Source organism: Nycticebus coucang, chromosome 5 (genome assembly GCF_027406575.1).
Source record: "Nycticebus coucang isolate mNycCou1 chromosome 5, mNycCou1.pri, whole genome shotgun sequence".
Lineage (NCBI taxonomy): Eukaryota > Metazoa > Chordata > Mammalia > Primates > Lorisidae > Nycticebus > Nycticebus coucang.
In genome coordinates, this window is record NC_069784.1 from 84,184,086 (window position 1) to 84,203,066 (window position 18,981).

Below are 18,981 nucleotides of genomic sequence, written 5' to 3' on the forward strand. Positions count from 1 at the left end.
GCATCACAGCTCACAGCAACCTCCAGCTCTTGGGCTTAGGCGATTCTCATACCTCAGCCTCCCGAGTAGCTGAGACTATAGGCACCAGCCACAATGCCTAGCTATTTTTTTTTGTTGTTGTTGCAGTTTAGCTGGGGCCGGGCTCAAACCTGTCACCCTCAGTATATTGGGCCAGCGCCCTCCTCACTGAGCCATAGGCACGGCCCTGGGTAATATGGACATTGTAACAATGTTGATTCTTCCCAGCCATGAGCATGGAATTTTTTTCTATTTGTTAACATCTTCAGCTATTTCTTTTCTCAGAGTTTCATAATACTCTTCATAGAGATCTTTCACATCCTTTGTTAGGTAAATTCCCAAATATTTCATCTTCTTTGGCACAACTGTAAAGGGAATAGAGTCCTTGACTTTTTTTGGCATGACTATTACTGGTATATATAAAAGCTACTGACTTGTGAGTATTGATTTTGTATCCTGAGATGCTACTGTATTCCTTGATCACTTCTAAGAGTTTTGTGGTTGAGTCCCTGGGGTTTTCCAGGTATAAAATCATATCATCTGCGAAGAGTGAAAGTTTGATCTCTTCTGACCCTATTTATATATCCTTGATCACCTTCTCTTGCCTGATTGCGATGGCTAAGACTTCCATTACAATGTTAAAAAGCAGTGGAGACAAAGGGCAACCTTGCCTGGTTCCTGATCTGCATGGAAATGTTTTCAATTTTACTCCATTCAATGTGATATTGGCTGTGGGTTTGCTATAGATGGCCTCTATCAGTTTAAGAAAAGTCCCTTCTAAACCTGTTTCCTTAAGAGTTCTGATCATAAAAGGATACTGGATATTATCAAAAGCTTTTTCTGCATCTATTGAGAGAATCATATGGTCTTTGTTGTTTTTTTTTTTTTTTTTTTTTGTCGAGACAGAGTTCTACCCTATGCCCTGAGCAGAGGGCAATGACATCGTAGCTCACTGCAACCTCAGACTCCAGCTGTGGTCATCCTGCTGCCTCAGCCTCTGAAGCTGCTGGGATTACAGGTGCTCGCCGCGGTGCCCGGCTGGGTTTTTCCATTTTTTTCCATGAGTCGGGGTCTCACTCTCGCTTAGACAAGCCTCGAACTCCTGAGCTCAAGCAATCCTCCCTCCTCAGCCTCCCACAGTGCTGGGATTACAGGCGTGAGCCACCGCACCCGGCTTGGTCTTTGTTTTTTAGTTTGTTTATGTGATGTATGATATTTATAGATTTATGTATATTGAACCAACTTTGAGACCCTGAGATAAAACCCACTTGATCATGGTGTATAATTCATTTGATGTGTTGCTGGATTCTGTTTGCTAGGATCTTATTGAATATTTTTGCATCTATGTTCATTAAAGATATTGAGGGTCTATAGTTTTTTTTTTCTTGTTGGGTCTTTTCTTGGTTTGGGGATCAAGGTGATATTTGCTTCATAGAATGTGTTGGGAAGTATCCCTTCTTTTTTGATGTTTTGGAAAAGGTTAAGTAATATAGAATTGGTAGAATTCTAATGTGAAGCTATCTGGTCCCGGACTCTTCTTTTTTGGGAGATTTCATATAATTGATTCTATTTCAGTACTTGATATAGGCCTGTTCAGCATTTCTAATTCTTTCTGATTAAGTCTAGGAAGTTGGCGTGCTTCCAAGTATTGGTCAATTTCTTTCAGATTTTCATATTTCTGAGAATAGTTTGTAATATTCATTTAGGATTTTTTTAATTTCTGAGGTGTCTGTTGTTTCGCCTTTGTCATTTCTGATTGATGATACTACGGACTTTAATTTTCTATTTTTGGTAGGTTGGCCAAAGGTTTATCAATTTTGTTGAATTTTTCAAAAAACCAACTTTTTGATTCATTGACCTTTTGAATAATTCTTTTGTTTTCAATTTCATTTAATTCTGCTCTAATTTTAGTTATTTATTTTTTTCTTCTGGGTTTGGGGTTGGAATGTTCTTCCTTTTCCAGTTGCTTAAGATGTCCCATTAAGTTATTGACTTCCTCTCTTTCCATTCTTTTGAGGAAGGCTTGCAACTATAAATTTCCCTCTTAGGACTGCATTTGCAGTATCCCACAGGTTTTGATAATTCATGTCTTCATTATTGTTTTTTTCCAAAAATTGAGCAATTTCCTTCTTAATCTCATCTATGATCCAGCTATCATTCAGCATAAGGTTAGTTTCAATGTCTTTGTATGAGTATGCAGATACCTGTTATTGATTGGTGAGTTCAACTTTTATTGCATGATGATCTGAGAAAATATAAGGAATAATTTCTATACATTTAAATTTGCTAAGGTTAGACTTGTGACCTAAGATGTGATCAATTTTGGAGGATGTTTCATGGGCTGATGAGAAGAATGTGTATTCAGTTTTGTTAGGATGAAATGTTCTGTAGATGTCTGTTAAATTCAATTGTTGTATGTTGAAGTTTAAGTCCAAAATTACTTTGCTTAGTTTCTTTCTTTTTTTTTTTTTGTAGAGACAGAGTCTTACTTTATGGCCCTTGGTAGAGTGCCGTGGCATCACACGGCTCACAGCAACCTCCAACTCCTGGGCTTAAGCGATTCTCTTGCCTCAGCCTCCTGAGTAGCTGGGACTACAGGTGCCCGCCACAACGCCCAGCTATTTTTTTGATTGCACTTTGGCTGGGGCCGGGTTTGAACCCGCCACCCTCTGTATATGGGGCCGGCGCCTTACCAACTGAGCCACAGGCGCCGCCCTGCTTAGTTTCTTATTTGAGGATCTATCTAATGCTGCCAAAGGGGTGTTCAAATCTTCAACTATTATGGTGCTGCCAGCAGTGCCTGTGGCTCAGTGGGTAGGGTGACGGCCCCATATACCGATGATGGCAGGTGCAAACTTGGGCCCAGCCAAACTGCAACAAAAAAATAGCCGGCATTCTGGTGGGTTCCTGTGGTCCCAGCTACTCAGGAGGCTAAGGCAAGAAAATTGCCTAAGCCCAGGAGTTGGAGGGTGCTGTGAGCTGTGATGCCACAGCACTCTAACAAGGGTGATAAAGTGAGATTCTGTCTCTATTAAATATACCCCTGCTTTTTTCTGATTTCTGTTTGCCTGGATTACAGATGCTCATCCCTTCACCCCAAATCTATATTTATCCTTTAAGGTAAGGTGAGATTCTTATATGCAGAAGATATCTGACCTGAGTTTTTGTATCCAGTCAGCCAAGCTATGCCTCTTAAGAAGACAGTTTAAGCCGTTCACATTAATTGAGAGTATTGATGAGCCTGGTAGTATTTTGGGTGTCAAGTTTTTTGCAAGTCCAGTGGACATTTTGAATCTTTTTACCTGTGTGGAAACTGGATTTTGGTCAAGAATTTCAGAGTGAGTTTACTTTGGTGGTAGAGCATTGTGCTGGTCATTTTTATGAAGGATGGATCTGAGGATATCCTGAAGAGCTGGTTTGGTTATGGCAAATTTCTTTCATGTATGTATGTCATTAAAGTATTTAACTTCTCCATCATAAATGAAGCTCACTTTAGCTGGATACAGGATCCTGGGCTGAATGTTGTTTTGTTTTAGGAGACTAAAGGTCGATGACCATCCTCTTCTGGCTTGAAAAGTTTCAGCAGAGAGATCTGCAATCTTTCTAATATTCTTCCCCTTGTAGGTTATGATTTTCTTATGTCTGGCTGCTTGCGGGATTTTCTCCTTCATATTAACTTTGGGGAAGTTAATTACAATGTGTCTAGAAGATGCTTTATTTGGGTTGAGTCGTGCTGGGGTTCTGAAACTGACTGCTATCTGAATTTCAGTATCTCTTGCCATACTTGGGAAGTTCTCCTCAATTATCTCTTTGAGTAGAGTATCTGTGCCTTTCGGACCATCCTCTTCTCCTTCAGGGATTCCTATGAGGTGAATGTTTGCTCTTTTGGAGTGGTCCCACAATTCTCTCAGAGAATGATCCATTTTTGCTCTCCACTTCTCTTCCTCTTTGAGCATTTGGGAGTGTTCAAAAACTTTGTCTTCATTGTCAGAGATCCTTTCTTCTGCCTGCTCCATTCTGTTACTGAGGGATTCGACTGTATTTCTCAGATCTTTGAGGGCTACAAGTTCTTGCCTCAATGTGCCAAATCATTGGTGATTTTGTCTTTGAATTGATTGAATTCTTGAGACAACTTTTGAATTGGTCCTTGAATTTCTAATTCCATCTTTACCTACAAGCTGTTAATCTTATTTGCAATTGGGCGGCGCCTGTGGCTCAGTGAGTAGGGCGCCAGCCCCATATGCCGAGGGTGGCGGGTTCAAACCCAGCCCTGGCCAAACTGCAACCAAAAAATAGCCGGGCATTGTGGCGGGCGCCTGTAGTCCCAGCTACTCGGGAGGCTGAGGCAAGAGAATCGCGTAAGCCCAAGAGTTGGAGGTTGCTGTGAGCCGTGTGACGCCACGGCACTCTACCGAGGGCAGTACAGTGAGACTCCGTCTCTACAAAAAAAAAAAAAAAAACAACTTATTTGCAATCCAAATTCTGAATTTGATTTCTGACATCTCAGCCATTTGTTTATGAATGGGATCTTCTGTTGTGTCTCCTTTGTCATTCCTTAGGGAAGTTGACCTACTCTGATTATTCATGTTGCCAGAGTTTTCCCACTGATTCCACCCCACAGTTATTTTTCACCATTTGGCTAGAGAAGCTGGCAAGGTGAAATTGAATTGAGGGCTCCTGGAGTTGTAATTAACCAGCCCTTTACCAAAGAACTAGGACTGGTGATTGTGGCTTTTCCCTTAGAGCTTTACAAAGGTCCCATTCAGTACTACAGCCTAAAACTCTGGGCACCCTCTTGGTGTGGTGGGGCTAGATGGCACTGATCAGTATTCAGCTAGTCTCTGTCCAATCCTAGTGAATCAATGGCTTTGGGCTGAAATTTCAGCTGTGGAGATATATAAGCAACTAAGACATTCTGCCCCCCCCTCAGGCAACAACTGAAAGGGGAGAATCCCACACTCCCACAACACCACAACCAGGGTACAACCTTGGTGGGTCCCTGGGTGATCGGCCTAGGTCAAGGGTTCCAAACCAATTGTCCCGGTCAACACAAATGCTGATCAGGTGGGAGAGTTCAAAAGGTCTTCAGCATCTAGGCAGCGGGGGTCCCCTGGCAGCTCAATTTGACCCCAGTGTGAGGGACTATGGAGCTGCCACCACTGTCAGGGGCAGCTGCTGCCACTGTTGGGGGTGGTGCTACTGGTCTCGGGCACTGCTGTGTACAGGTCGCAGGAGCTGGTGGGGAGCTGGAGGATATTGACACTGGCTGCAAGGATCACAGGAGCTGGGTGGGGAGCCAGAGGGTGGAGCCGCTGACCCCTGGCCTTGGGCGGCAGAAGCTGGGCGGGAAGCTAGGGGGCAGAGGCACCAGCCTGTGGGGGGCCTCAGGAGCCAGGCAGGAGTCACTGCCATGGCCTGGTGGGGAGCTGAGCTGCAGCTTCCAAAGAAGGTCTAAATTTGCTCCTTGTGTGTTCAGGAGGGGTGCATAACACTAGACCAGGGACACATGTTTGTGTATGTGAGAAAGGAAAGACTGCCCCAACACACCAAGAAAAACAATTTTTTTTGAGACAGAGTCTTATTTGTCACCCTCAGTAGAGTGCCATGGCATCACAGCTCACAGCAACCTCAAACTCTTGGGCTCAAGTGATTCTCTTGCCTCAGCCTCCCCAAGTAGTTGGGACTACAGGCACCACCTACCACGATGCCTGACTATTTTTAGAGACAGGTTCTTGCTCTGGCTCAGGCTGGTCTCAAACTCATGAGCTCAGGCAATCCACCCACTTTGGCCTCCCAGAGTGCTAGGATTACAGGTGCACAGCAAGAAATTTAACAATAAAACCAAATGAAGAATTCTGAGCCTGCTGTGTAATAAGAGAGCATCCCCCAAAGGCATTGATACAATAGGGTTAATATTCTCTGGATGGAAGTTTTCACCTTTGCATGTCTTCCTTTTTTTGTCTGCTTGAATTTCAATTAGTTTCAGCCTGATAAAGGCTTTTTATAGCCAATCAAAACAGAGTAATCAAAAGCTATAAAAGAAAAAATACAGTGCTACTATGTTATAAGCATCCAGGGAATCCCTGATAAGCACAGTAAAATCCATTGATAATGCATTCATCATAAATATGATTTTATTTTTTATTTTATTTTTGAGACAGAGTCTCACTATGTTGCCCTGGGTAGAGTGCCGTGGTGTCACAGTGCACGGCAACCTCAAACTCTTGGGCTGAAGCGATTCTCCTGCCTCAGCCTCCCAAGTAGCCAGGACTACAGATGCCTGCCACACGCCTGGCTATTTTTTGTTGCAGTTGTCATTGCTGTTTAGCAGGCCCTGGGCAGGGTTCGAACCTGCCACCTTCTGTGTATGTGGCTGGTGCCATAACCACTGTGCTACAAGTGCTAAGCCATAAATATAATTTTAGATATAATGTAGAATTGGCCACTGGCTTCCATTCCAAGCCTAGCCTCTGTTTGACAACAGGGCAGGCATAGGGTTTGGGGATGGAGATCATGAAGTGGAAGCCAGGCCAGGTGCAGTGGCTCATGCCTGTAATCCTAACACTCTGGGAGGCTGAGGCAGGTGAATTGCTTGAGCTCACGAGTTCAAGACCAGCCTGAGTACAACCAAGACCTCATCTCTACTAAAAACAGAAAAACTGAGGCAAGAGGATCACTTGAACCCGAATTGGAGGTTGTTGTGAGCCATACACTACGGCACTCTATCCAGGGCAATAGCTTGAGACTCTGTCTCAAAAAAAAAAAAAAAAAAAGAAGTGGAAGCCAACCCATGAAAGTCAAGGAGGGGCATGTGAACTTGTTTCAGAGAGAGAAGAGGTGAAGGGTGTGTCTCCAATCCCCATGATTCTCCCAGCTGAATCTCTAAATCTGGCTAACTAACTGGGACATTTCTGGAATCTCTTGCGCTATCCCACTGCCTCTGGACTCAGAATTATCCCCAGTAATATTTAAATTGAGGCCAACCACCACCACCATGTGGTATCAAATCACAGCTGAGTTTGGAAGGAATTTAGCTAGGGCAGCTGGACCCCAAAAGTCCTCATCAACTAACTAAGCAGACCTACACTGGTTGTTTTGTTTGTAACCCTAGAGAAAGTTGTGGCTTTACATTTCTCATGACTGAATTTTGTGGCTCGCACAATTCTAGTAGGTTTTTTGCTGTATTAATTTATGATAACAACAGAGACTGTTACTCTCTCAGCAGGCTAATGACCAATGAAGACAGTTACACATTGCACTAATTATTTTATACATATTAGTTAATTTAATCCCTTCAACAACCTATGAGGTATAGGTTGAATAATATGAAACTGTCTTTTCTTTTTTTTTTTTTTTTTTGAGCCAGAGTCTCAAGCTGTTCCCCTGGGTAGAGCCATGCATCATAGCTCACAACAACCTCCAACTCTTGGGCTCAAGCATTCTCTTGCTTTAGTTTTTCTATTTTTAGTAGAGACCGGGTCTCGCTTTTGCTCAGGCTGATCTTGAACCTGTGAGCTCAAGGAATCCACCTGCCTCGGCCTCCCAGAGTGCTAGGATTGCAGGTGTGAGCCACGGTGCTCGGCCCTCAGTGTACCTGTCTTACTTCAAATGGTTCGTGTCTGTCTGCTGGATTACACCAAGAATAAGATGTCAGTGGAACCCTAGAAGTTTGTCATTTACACCAGTGGATCTAAAGCTTGAGTGTGTGTATGTGAGAATTACCTGGAAACTTCTGGAAGATGTGAATTCCCAAAGTTCACCTTCACAGATTCTCGTTCAGTAGGTCTGGATAAAGCTTTTATTCCAACACAAGCCCTTGGGTTTTGATAAAAGCAGTTCATAGACCACACTGTGCAAAACACTGTTTTCATCCAAGCTTGTAACTTTCTAGATGTAAGCTTTATACTTGGTGGTGGTGGCTCTAGCCATCCATCTCTTTTCTAGACCCTTTTTCACTTTACGTTGTCCTTCCTATAGGTTATAAGAAGTCTGCACAGCTATTTTACAACCTGTGCTCTTCTAGTTAGAGTTTGCAATCCAGTGCTCCTTTCCTATAGTCTATTTTACTTGCTTGGTTCATCACTCTAAAAATCTATTTCCTTTAAGAGTATTTATTGAATGGCAACCTCTGGGACAGGTACCATCATAGGTGTTTTCATGAGCTTATCAGGTACTTCACTAGTAAGCATAACGGTCTCCATTTCTTTTTCTTTCTTCTTTTTTTTTTTTTGAGACAGAGTCACCCTTTTTCTCCCTTGGTAGAGTGTTGTGTCAAAGTGTCAAAGCTCACAGCAACCTCAAACTCCTGGGCTTAAGCAATTCTCTTGCTTCAGCCTCCCGAGTAGCTGGGACTACAGGCGCCCGCCACAACGCCGGGCTATTTTTTTTGTTTTCAGCAGGCCAGGGCTGGGTTCGAACCCACCAGCCCTGCTGCATGTGGCTGGTGCCCTACCAATTGACCTATGGGTGCTGCCAACTGTCTCGATTTCTATAAGGAAGGAAGAAGAATTTGGGGAATTTGCCTCATACCACGTTTGATGGAGAAGCTAAGACCTGAACCCAGATCTGTCTATTCCATTTGTTACATTCAACTGGCTTCAAAGAGAACCTGATCCCAAGAAGCACATAGTACATAGAGAAAGATACAAAGAATCCCGTCCTGTGGCTCATGTTTGTATCCAAGACGGTGCTTGGTACACAGTAACGCTCAATAAAGGTCAGTAAAAAGAAGTCACGAACTTACCCTGGTTTCTTATTTCTTTCTCTACTGAGAGTTTTCAAGTCAGGGGACTCAATCTAGTAAAACAAAGATGCAGCAAAGAGGACTGTTTGGGGAAACACAAATTTGTAGATCAACAGAAGAGCCTATGTCATGCAATGATTTTCTGCCCCTGAGAAGATACAAGGTCATCAGTTGTTTTTTGAAAATGTCCTTTGTAAGCCAGGGCTACTTTCATTTTGTGCTCTTCATTTTTCTAATTTATTCAATACAAGTCTTTAAGGTTGGGTTGGCACTTGTAGCACAGTGGTTACGGCACCAGCCACATACACTGAGGGTGGCAGGTTTGAATCTGGCCGGGGGCCAGCTAAACAACTGCAACAAAAAAATAGCCGGGTGTTGTGGTGGGCGCCTGTAGTGCCAGCTACTCTGGAGGCCGAGGCAAGAGAATCGCTTAAGCCCAAGAGTTTGAGGTTGCTGTGAGCTGTGATGCCACGGCACTCTAGCCAGGGTGACATAGTGAGACTTTGTCTCAAAACAAAACAAAACAAAACAAAAGGGCAGTGCCTGTGGCTCAGTCGGTAAGGCGCCGGCCCCATATACTGAGGGTGGCGGGTTCAAAACTCGGCCCCGGCTGAACTGCAACCAAAAAATAGCTGGGCGTTGTGGCGGGCACCTGTAGTCCCAGCTACTCGGGAGGCTGAGGCAAGAGAATTGCTTCAGCCCAGGAGTTGGAGGTTGCTGTGAGCTGTGTGATGCCATGGCACTCTACCGGGGGCCATACAGTGAGACTCTGTCTCTACAAAAACAAAACAAAAAAAGTCTTTAAGGCATACAATAATAAAATTTTAGTACTATTTTCTCCTTCCAGTACTCAGTTTTATAATGCTGATGTTGAATATAATAGAGCAAGCAACTATATGTAACTGTAGCAATTACTGCTGGGAATTTGCATAAGAAATATACACCTTTTACTGCCTTTAGTTGGCATTGTTAAGTAGTTATAACACAGGTGACATGCTACAAATGGAAAGTGCTTTGTGATGGGCACATGCTATGAGTGGAAGAAGTGTTCAAACACAATGTTTAAGTTGGAAAGCTTTCATTACAACCAAAGGGGAAAATGGTTTATTTCCTAATCATAGCCTTGCTTAACAGTCCAATCATATAAAAAGGCTTATGGTAAAGCTTTTTAAAAACAGATATTTATGCTACTATTTGAGTAAACAAGTACATCCAGTCTATAAACATATTTTGATAGTGTTGATGGGTACTTCTAAGAAAACTGAACTGTTTCCCTATTGCATATATGTGGAGAGGCAAAGTTATAAGACTAATAAGATATAAAACTAGAAAGTACAGCCTGGTGGTGGCTCACGCCTCCTAGCACTCTAGGAGGCTGAGGCGGGTGGATTGCTTGAGCTCATGAGTTCGAGACCAGCCTGAGCAAGAGCAAGACCCTCCCCACACCCCCCTCCCCCGCCTCCCATCTCTACTGAAAATAGAAAAAAAGGCTCGGCATCCATAGCTCAGTGAGTAGGGTGCCGGCCACATACACTAAGGCTTGTGGGTTCGAGCCTGGCCCCGGCCTGCTAAACAACAATGACAACTGCAACAAAAAATAGCTGGGCATTGTGGTGGGTGCCTGTAGTCCCAGCCACTTGGGAGGCTGAGGCAAGAGAATTGTTTAAGCCCAAGAATTTGAGGTTGCTATGAGCTGTGATGCCATAGCACTGTACTCAGGGCGACATAGTGAGACTCTGTCTCAAAAAATAAAAAATAAATAAATAAAAATGAAAATGAAAATAGAAAAACTGAGGCAGGAAGATCACGTGAGCCCAAGAGTTAGAGGCTGCTATGACCTATGACTCCATGGTACTCTCCCAAGGGTGACAAAGTGGGACTGTCTCAAACCAACCAACCAACCAATCTGGAAAGTACAGCTTATATATATACTAATGTCAAATGATACAGCTCACAGTATGTCATTTTGCTGAAATCATCTATTAGAATTTGAAATTGAAAAACTGTTTTTGAAGAACTTTTAAACTATTGAGATGGAACAAAAAGACACCATTCATTACTGCTGGTATTTTATTTATTTATTTGAGACAGTGTCACTATGTCGCCCTCAGTAGAGTGCCATGGCGTAACCATTACCTCAAATTCTTGGTCTTAAGCAATTCTCCTGCATCTGCCTCCCAATTAGCTGGGACTACAGGTGCCCTCCACAATGCCCGGCTATTTTTGGTTGCAGTGGTCATTGTTGTTTAGCAGGCACAGGCCGGGCTTGAACCCGCCAGCCTCAGGGTATGTGGCTGGCACCCTACTCACTGAGGTACTGGCACCAAGCCTACTGTTGATATTTTATACTGCTAGAGGCAATAGATGTTACCATGCAGGCTCCTTGAATCGTTAGGAGGTGTTGGTACAAAGACTAACGATGTCTTTTGTAAATGATGAATATAAAATTTGCAGACATCATTGTATTTTTATGAGATGCAATTTTGTTTGTTTCTTTCTTTTTTTTTTTTAGAGACAGAGTCTCACTTTGTCACCCTGGGTAGAGTGCTGTGGTTTTTTTTTTCTTTGAGACATACCCTCAAGCTGTCGCCCTGGGTAGAGAGCTGTGGCATCACAGCTCATAGCAACCTCCAACTCCTGGGCTCAAGCGATTCTCTTGCCTCCGCCTCCCAAGTAGCTGGGACTACAGGCACCCACCACAATGCCCGGCTATTTTTTGGTTGCAGTTCTCATTGTTGTTTGGCAGGCTCAGGCTGGATTTGAACCCACCAGCTCAGGTGTATGTGGCTGGCGCCTTAGCCTCTTGAGCCACAGGCACTGAGCCTGGCTATTTATTTTTTTGTTGTTGTTACAGTTTGGCCAGGGCTGGGTTTGAACCCACTATCCTTGGTATATGGAGCTGGCGCCCCACTCACGAGCCACACCACCCTTGGTATATGGAGCCAGCACCCCACTCACAGAGCCACAGGCACCACCCTATGAGATGCAATTTTTTTTTTTTTTTGAGACAGAGTCTTACTATGTTGCCCTTGGTAGAGTGCTGTAGTGTCACAGCTCACAGCAACCTCAAACTCTTGGGCTTAAGTGATTCTCTTGCCTTAGCCTCCCAAGTAGCTGGGACTGCAGGCACCTGCCACAATGCCCGGCTATTTTTTGTTGCAGTTGTTATTGCTGTTTAGCAGGCCCAGTTGAACCCACCAGCTTTGGTGTATGTGGCTGGCGCCATAAATGCTGTGCTACGGGCACCAAGCCAAGATGCAATTTTTGTTTGTTTTGTTTTGCTACGGCCGTGAAGTAACTATGACAAAGATTTAATGTTAAACTACTCAAATTGCTGACAGTAGAAGTGAGGCGACTAAGGACAATTTTTTCTTCCTACACATTTGTTTTTAGGCATCTATATTTGCCTGAATGACTTGATGCCATGGTGATAGCTTAGCAACAGCTAGATACAAATTAAGGTAATATGACAAGCCAGCCTCTTATCATCAAAAGTCAGTAAGTAGGACATTGGAAAGAAAAAATATCGTGGCGGGGTGCAGTGCTTACGCTTGCAATCCTAGCACTCTGGGAGGCCGAGGGAAGTGGATCGCCTGAACGCAGGAGTTCAAGAGCAGCCTGAGCAAGAATGAGACCCCATCTCTAACACTAGCCAGGTGTTGTGGCGGGTACATGTAATCCCAGCTACTTGGGAGGATGAGGCAAGAGAACTGGTTAAGCCCAAGAGTTTGCGGTTGCTGTGAGCTGTGATGCCACAGCACTCTACTGAGCGCAACATAGTGAGGCTCTGTCTCAAAAAAAGAAAGAAACAAGTGGGCAGAGGTGAGAGGGCCAGGGAGACATTCTAGAGCCATTAACTCCACCTGCTCATTACCTTCTCTAGCCACACTCAGGCAGGAGGCTGAGGGCTGAGATTAAGGAATGGAATTTCTCCTTAGAGACTGTCTGAAATTGTAATAAATTAATATGAGCTAATAAATCAATATCCCTGAAGAACGGGCAAGAAGAAAGGCCGTTTCATATTCCAGAGTGAATGGGCGAACACGCACGTTTTTATAAAAGCTTGCCAAGGTGCTGAGGGAAGTAAGAGCTCTGCTCTGTATGGCCTGAGGAGAGAGGCCAGGCCCTCTGTGGGTGAGGCAGAGCTCTGTCACTCAGCAGGGAAGTGGGACTGCTGCTCCAGGGATCAGGAGCCAGGAGTCAGGATGTGGAATGAAGAAACTGGGAAGATGAAAGGGAGGAAAGGACTGAAAGACAGCAGAGATGTGGGTATTAAAACAGAAGAGTCCAGCGCCTGTAGCTCAGCGGCTAGGGCACCAGCCACATACACCCGACCTGGAGGGTTCGAACCCAGCCCAGGCTTGCCAAACAACAATGACAACTACAACCAAAAAATGGCTGGGCATTGTGGTGGGCATCTGTAGTCCCAGCTACTTGGGAAGCTGAGGCAACTCTTGTTTAGGTCCAAGAGTTTGAGGTTGCTGTCATGCCATGGCACTCTACCCAGGGTGACATAGTGAGACTCTGTCTCAAAAACAAAAACAAAAACAAAAACACTACTCTGGGGCCCAAGGCAAAAGAATCGCCTAAGCCCAGGAGTAGGACATTGCTGTCAGCTATGACACCACAGCACTCTACCGAGGGCCATAAAGTGAGACTGTCTCAAAAACAAACAAAAAAGCAAAACAGAAGAGTCTAGGGCTGCATGTCACATGAAGGACAGCCTTGATGCTTTAGGTCACCTGGGGGGCAGCTCAGCAAGAAGCTCGCCATTAAGTTCTGCCATTAAGTTCTTGGCCTTCCTTTAGCACCTCTCTGTGGGTTTGTCCCCCCTCCTCTCTGAATCTCACACGGCAACTTTCCTATTTAGATGGCCTGGAATTGCAAACTTTTAGAAAATAAAACAAACCTGGAAGGGATTTCATACATTATATTGTTTAATCTTGCTTGAGATAAGGAAATTGAGGCTAGAGGGAAGTGACTTGTGCAAGGTCACACAGCAAACCAGATTCTAACCCAGAACTGGAGGAGCCCTAGGATCCCAGGCCCTGCTGTCCCCAGCCATCTGCTTAATGAAGCCTACAGCTTCCTGCAGTTCTGCAGCCAAAGAGCACACAGGAGCACAACGATGGCTCCTCCTCCCAGGAGGTTAATGATTAAAACCTAGTCTGATCTAAAGCATCTTAGCCAGAGTTACTAATTAAGCCAATTTCAGTGAGAAAAGACATTTCAAACAGAAGAGTGAAGTGTTTTTTGAATCTACATCTATAGACTTAAAGTTGTAGTGGCATAAACTGTACGATTACAATATTTTAAGTACACTTAAAAATTTCACAATACCCTGTCCTCCATAGTGTGACATTTCTCTTCATCATGTGCCACATATTGGGCGCTGATAAAATCGTTTTATAACTTTTGGGGGAGGAATTTAACTAAAATAACTTCATTCAGTGTTGGAGTGAGCTAGGTAATAAAATCTGTTTGCTGTGTTCACTGTCTCCAGATAGGGCTGTAATTACACCACATAAGGAACAAAGGTAGCTGAGTTTCAATCTAGATCATTTATGTAAACTCAGCCTTCTTGTCAACGGCGTGCTCATATTGCATGTGTGCAGACTACAAAAATCATCTCCTATGAACCACACAGAGACAGTGTCCAACAGCAGGCCTGTGAGATTGCTTATATTCTTTTTGTAATTGGATGTCTGCAGCTCAAGACCAAAATGTGACATTCTAAGGTTAAAAAAAATTCTCATTAATGAATTCCCCTGTACGACAATTATATTTCTGAAACTTGTAAAAATTAAAGGTATTCCCTAAATCACAGTATTATAAATGAATACATTTCCCTTGAAAAAAAGGTTCCTTTTCATTAAAAAAATGAAATGTGTTTGAAAAAATATTTGACCTCTAAGAAAGAAAAGCAGACAATCCCTAATATAACCAATTTAACATTCAACAACATCTTAATCTTCTACTTCAAATATTTGGCAACTTTTTAGCAATTTTTCCAAAAAAATCTTATAAAAACCACGAAGCACATTCATATTGTATCAATAAATACCGTGACATAATTGCAAGATGACAAATAAAGCATAGTTTTCTTAATTCCTCAAGCTACTTTCTGTTATGACCAATTGGTCAACTCGTTTGATCTCACAGTCCTCACCGGTTGGTATGGATAGTGTTTCTCTTGACACCTGCAGCTTCTAGCTTGCTCTGTCCTCTCTAGAAGGAAAACCACAGGCCACCGCCCTGGCGCCATCCCTGGCTCGGTCCAATCAATAAGGACTTATTTCCTGTCCATTTGCTGAGGTCACAGGAGCGAATCTCATTAATTATTTCTGCTACTGCAGCCTCAAGTGTGCTTCTGGTGTGACAAGGGAAAACCGCTTGACCTTTTTTTCTTCTAATTTTGTTTGCAGCAGTTCCAAAAAGAAGGCAGTATTCATTTAGCAGAGTGATAAAAAGAAGGAAAAGTGTGTATGTTTCCAAAGTGATTAACACATTTAGATATTTCATCATGAAAGCTTTCTCCGTCACCTTTTCCCTAGGTTCTTCAGCTAACTAACAATGGTGTCTTTTTAATTTGGTGTCATGAAAATCTGGTCACAGCAAACACAATGTTTTCTAAAGCAGATCTGGCCTCCGAGGGAGGAAAGCTCTCCAGGGCCTCCAGTGCCTTGTTTCCATGGTAACGACACAGGTCAATAGCTGAAGTCACACCTTTGCCAGCTTTGATTGTCTCTCGCAACTGTTAAGAAACAAATGTACGATAAAAGTCAGTTTTGAAGGGAAGCAGTAAGCATCCTGGTTAAATTGGGGAGGGGAGGTGAAAAACAAAGACGAGAAAAAACAGTATAGGTTCGGTATTTCTGGTATGTTATTTTGAGGAAGAGACATCATTACCCAATGTTCTTGAGGCACTACCATTCCCTAAGGCTGCTTGGTGTCTGAGCTCCGAAGTAGCACAATAGGCTCGGTTCAGCCTAATTACACCTCCTCTGACTCCCACCCTTGATATCTTGAAATGTGCCAGGCTGGGGGATGGTGATAATGAAGGCAAGGGCATTTACATCTCTGGCATTTTCAATTCCACAGCCTTATATTCTTACGTGAGGAAGCTTTCACTAATATCTTGGTCACTAACTTTTTTTTAAACACCATATGTTGACACAATACTCCATATGAAAATTCAACTAAGCCACATAGTATTAGATCTGAAGGCTACTTTTTTTTGTTTGTTTTTTTGAGACAGAGTCTTACTTTGTTGCACCATCATAATGTGGTGTCACAACTCACAGTAATCTCAAACTCTTGGGCTTCAGTGATCCTCTTGCCTCAGCCTCCTGAGTAGCAGGGACTACAGGTGCCCGCAACATTTTTTTTTTTTTTTTTTGAGACAGAGTCTCAAGCTGTTGCCCTGGGTAGAATGCCGTGGCATCATAGCTCACAGCAACCTCCAACTCTTGGGCTCAAGGGATCCTCTTGTCTCAGTTTTTCTATTTTTAGTAGAGATGGGGTCTCGCTTTTGCTCAGGTTGATCTCGAACTCAAGAGCTCAAGCAATCAACCCCTTCGGCCTCCCAGAGTTAGGATTACAGGCATGAGCCACTGTGACCAGCCTTGAATGCTACATTTTTTTTTTGAGTCTCACTTGTCACCCTTGGTAGAGTGCCATGGCATCTACATTCACAAGTCACAGCAACCTCAAACTCTTGGGCTTAAGTGAGTTTCCTGCCTCAGCCTCCCAAGTAGCTGGGACTATAGGCGCCCGCTATTTTTTGGTTGCAGGTGTCATTGTTGTTTAGCTGGCCCAGGCTGGGTTTGAACCTACCAGTCTCGGTGTATGTGGCTGGCACTGTAACCACTGAGCATGGGCATCGCTGTTGAATGCTACTTTTTTTTTTTTTGTAGAGACAGAGTCTCACCTTATTGTGGTAAAGTCTGTGGTGTCACAGCTCACAGCAACCTCCAACTCCTGGGCTTAGGCGATTCTCTTGCCTCAGCCTCCGGAGTAACTGGGACTACAGGAGCCTGCCACAATGCCTGGCTATTTTTTTGTTGTAGTTTGGCTGGGGCTGGGCTTGAATCTGCCACCCTTGGTATATGGGGCCAGTGCCCTATCCATTGAGCCACAGGAGCCGCCCTGAATGCTACTTTTTTGTTTGTTTGTTTGTTTTGTTTGCAGTTTTTGGCTGGGGCTGGGTTTGAACCCACCATTTCCAGCATATGGGGCTGGTGCCCTACTCCTTTGAGCCACAGGCGCTACCCTGAATGCTACATTTTTAAAACTAAAAGATTTTATTTGACTGGGAAGAATGAACTAAAACTTTTGTAAAGAATAAAGTAAACTCTTGCTGAGCAAGTGTACTTTCTTTTTTTTTTTCTTTTTTTGGTTTTTGGCCGGGGCTGGGTATGAACCCGCCACCTCCGGCATATGGGACCGGCACCCTACTCCTTGAGCCACAGGCGCCGCCCAGCAAGTGTACTTTCAATCCTTCCCTTCAGTGATGAAAAAGAACCAATAAAATGATTACACTTTAGAGCTGAAAAAGACTTCCAATGATTTGGTCGCCCACTTTCCCTTGCCCTAGGGCCATCTTCTTCTCAGTGAGGGCTTCTGTTGTCTGCCTAATTCCTTAAGTCAGAAACTTCAGAAGCCTCTTCTCTACCCTCATCCAAGTCAGGCACCAGGGCAGTCCCAGGGCTGCTAACTCATGACTGAAATTTCTAGCTCCCCGAGGTTGGGTGGGGCCAGGTAACAAGTTCCAGCCCCTGAGTTACAGGTGAATGATGCGTGTCACCTCCAGGCTGCAGCAACTAACTGTGCATGTGAGTCCCTCCAGGGTATTCCCCCTGGCCCATCAGCCAGTCACTCTGGAGGTGCTCCTCACGCAGCCCTGAGTGGCTGCAGGGGACACTGCCGTGCACTCCTGACTGTGCAGACATGCAGTATGGCAAGAAACCCAACTTGCTGTTCGAGCCTCCAAGATGGTGAGATTATCTGCTGCCATCTTGACTGAGACAGTCAGTAAATCCTTGTCATTCTACCTCCTTCAGAGCACTCACGTTTACCCTCTGCTCCTTATCCCGATTGCCACTATATTAGTTTAGGCTATCTTCAACCCTCACCCGGGTTATTTTTTGCAATGACTTCCTAAAGTGTCTTCCCATTATCAGTTCTGCACTCTGTGACTCCATCTGCCTGCTACCAAGGAGGGCTTTAGGAAATGTTGGAGATTGCTGTGAGCTATGACAGGGTGACAGTTTGAGACTCTGTCTCACAAAAAAAAAAAAGGAAATGGATCTTGCTTAAAAGCCTTCATTGTCTTCCTAATAGCTTTGAAATTCCAAGCTCTTTCATTAGGCACCAAAGTTCCTTCCTGATCTAACTCTTGCCCAATCTCTCCCCACCCCTTTCCTCCGTTAAATATGTATTTAAGAGAACTAGATGATGTTCTCAGAGGTGACCTATCATCTCCCCTGCGCTGTTCCCTCTCCAAGCTCCCTCAAATTCCACCTATGTAGAATGCATTTCGCAAGGATGATGCCCTTAAGGTGCTAGACATCCCTCTTTTCTTTTTTTTTGTTTGAGATAGTCTCTTTATGTTGCCCCGGGTAAAGTGCTGTGGCATCACAGCTCACAGCAACCTCAAACTCTTGGGCTTATGTGATTCTCTTGTCTCAGCCTCCCAAGTAGCTGGAACTACAGGTGCCTGCCACAATGCCCGGCTATTTGTTGTTGTTGTAGTGTCATTGCTGTTTTTAGCAGGCCCAGGCCAAGTTTAAACCCAGTATATGTGGCCGGCGCCCTAACTACTGACCTATGGGTGCCGAGCCACAGGAACCCCTCTGCTGGGCATTGGAGCACCCTATGTGGACCTGGAGTACAGCATTATTATACAGTCTTATACTTCTCCATTCTCTTATCTATCTCCTCGTGGGACTTCCTGCATAAGGCATGAAACATGAAAGAATAAAAGAAATTAGGAGGCTTATTACTCTAATTATACAGTCAAGGGAATAGAGGTCCAGAGAAATTCAATGACTCAAGATCACAGAAAGTGGTTGGAAGCCAGGTTTTCTAATCCCTCATCAGTGGCACTTAATATTAAACTCCAACAGATTCTCAGCACTCCACAGATTATTTCCACTCTGCATGTAAACTTTAGGAACTGTTTCAGCCCAGGTTTCCCTGCTTTTTGTCAATCACTGAAT

The 18,981-nt window shown here is 44.0% G+C and overlaps 1 protein-coding gene across 4 annotated transcripts in view; it reads right to left on the reverse strand.

Annotated features, from left to right (window-relative positions):
* Positions 1 to 10,248: 10,248 nt before the first annotated feature.
* The window catches only part of PDSS2 (decaprenyl diphosphate synthase subunit 2), a 306,042-nt gene continuing 297,309 nt past the window's right edge, over positions 10,249 to 18,981 (reverse strand). For all 4 annotated transcript variants that reach the window (XM_053590489.1, XM_053590490.1, XM_053590488.1 and 1 more), the window contains one exon: positions 10,249 to 15,515. In XM_053590489.1, coding sequence (XP_053446464.1) covers positions 15,357 to 15,515 — 159 coding nt within the window. In that variant the 3' untranslated portion in view covers positions 10,249 to 15,356. The remainder of the gene's footprint in view (positions 15,516 to 18,981) is intronic.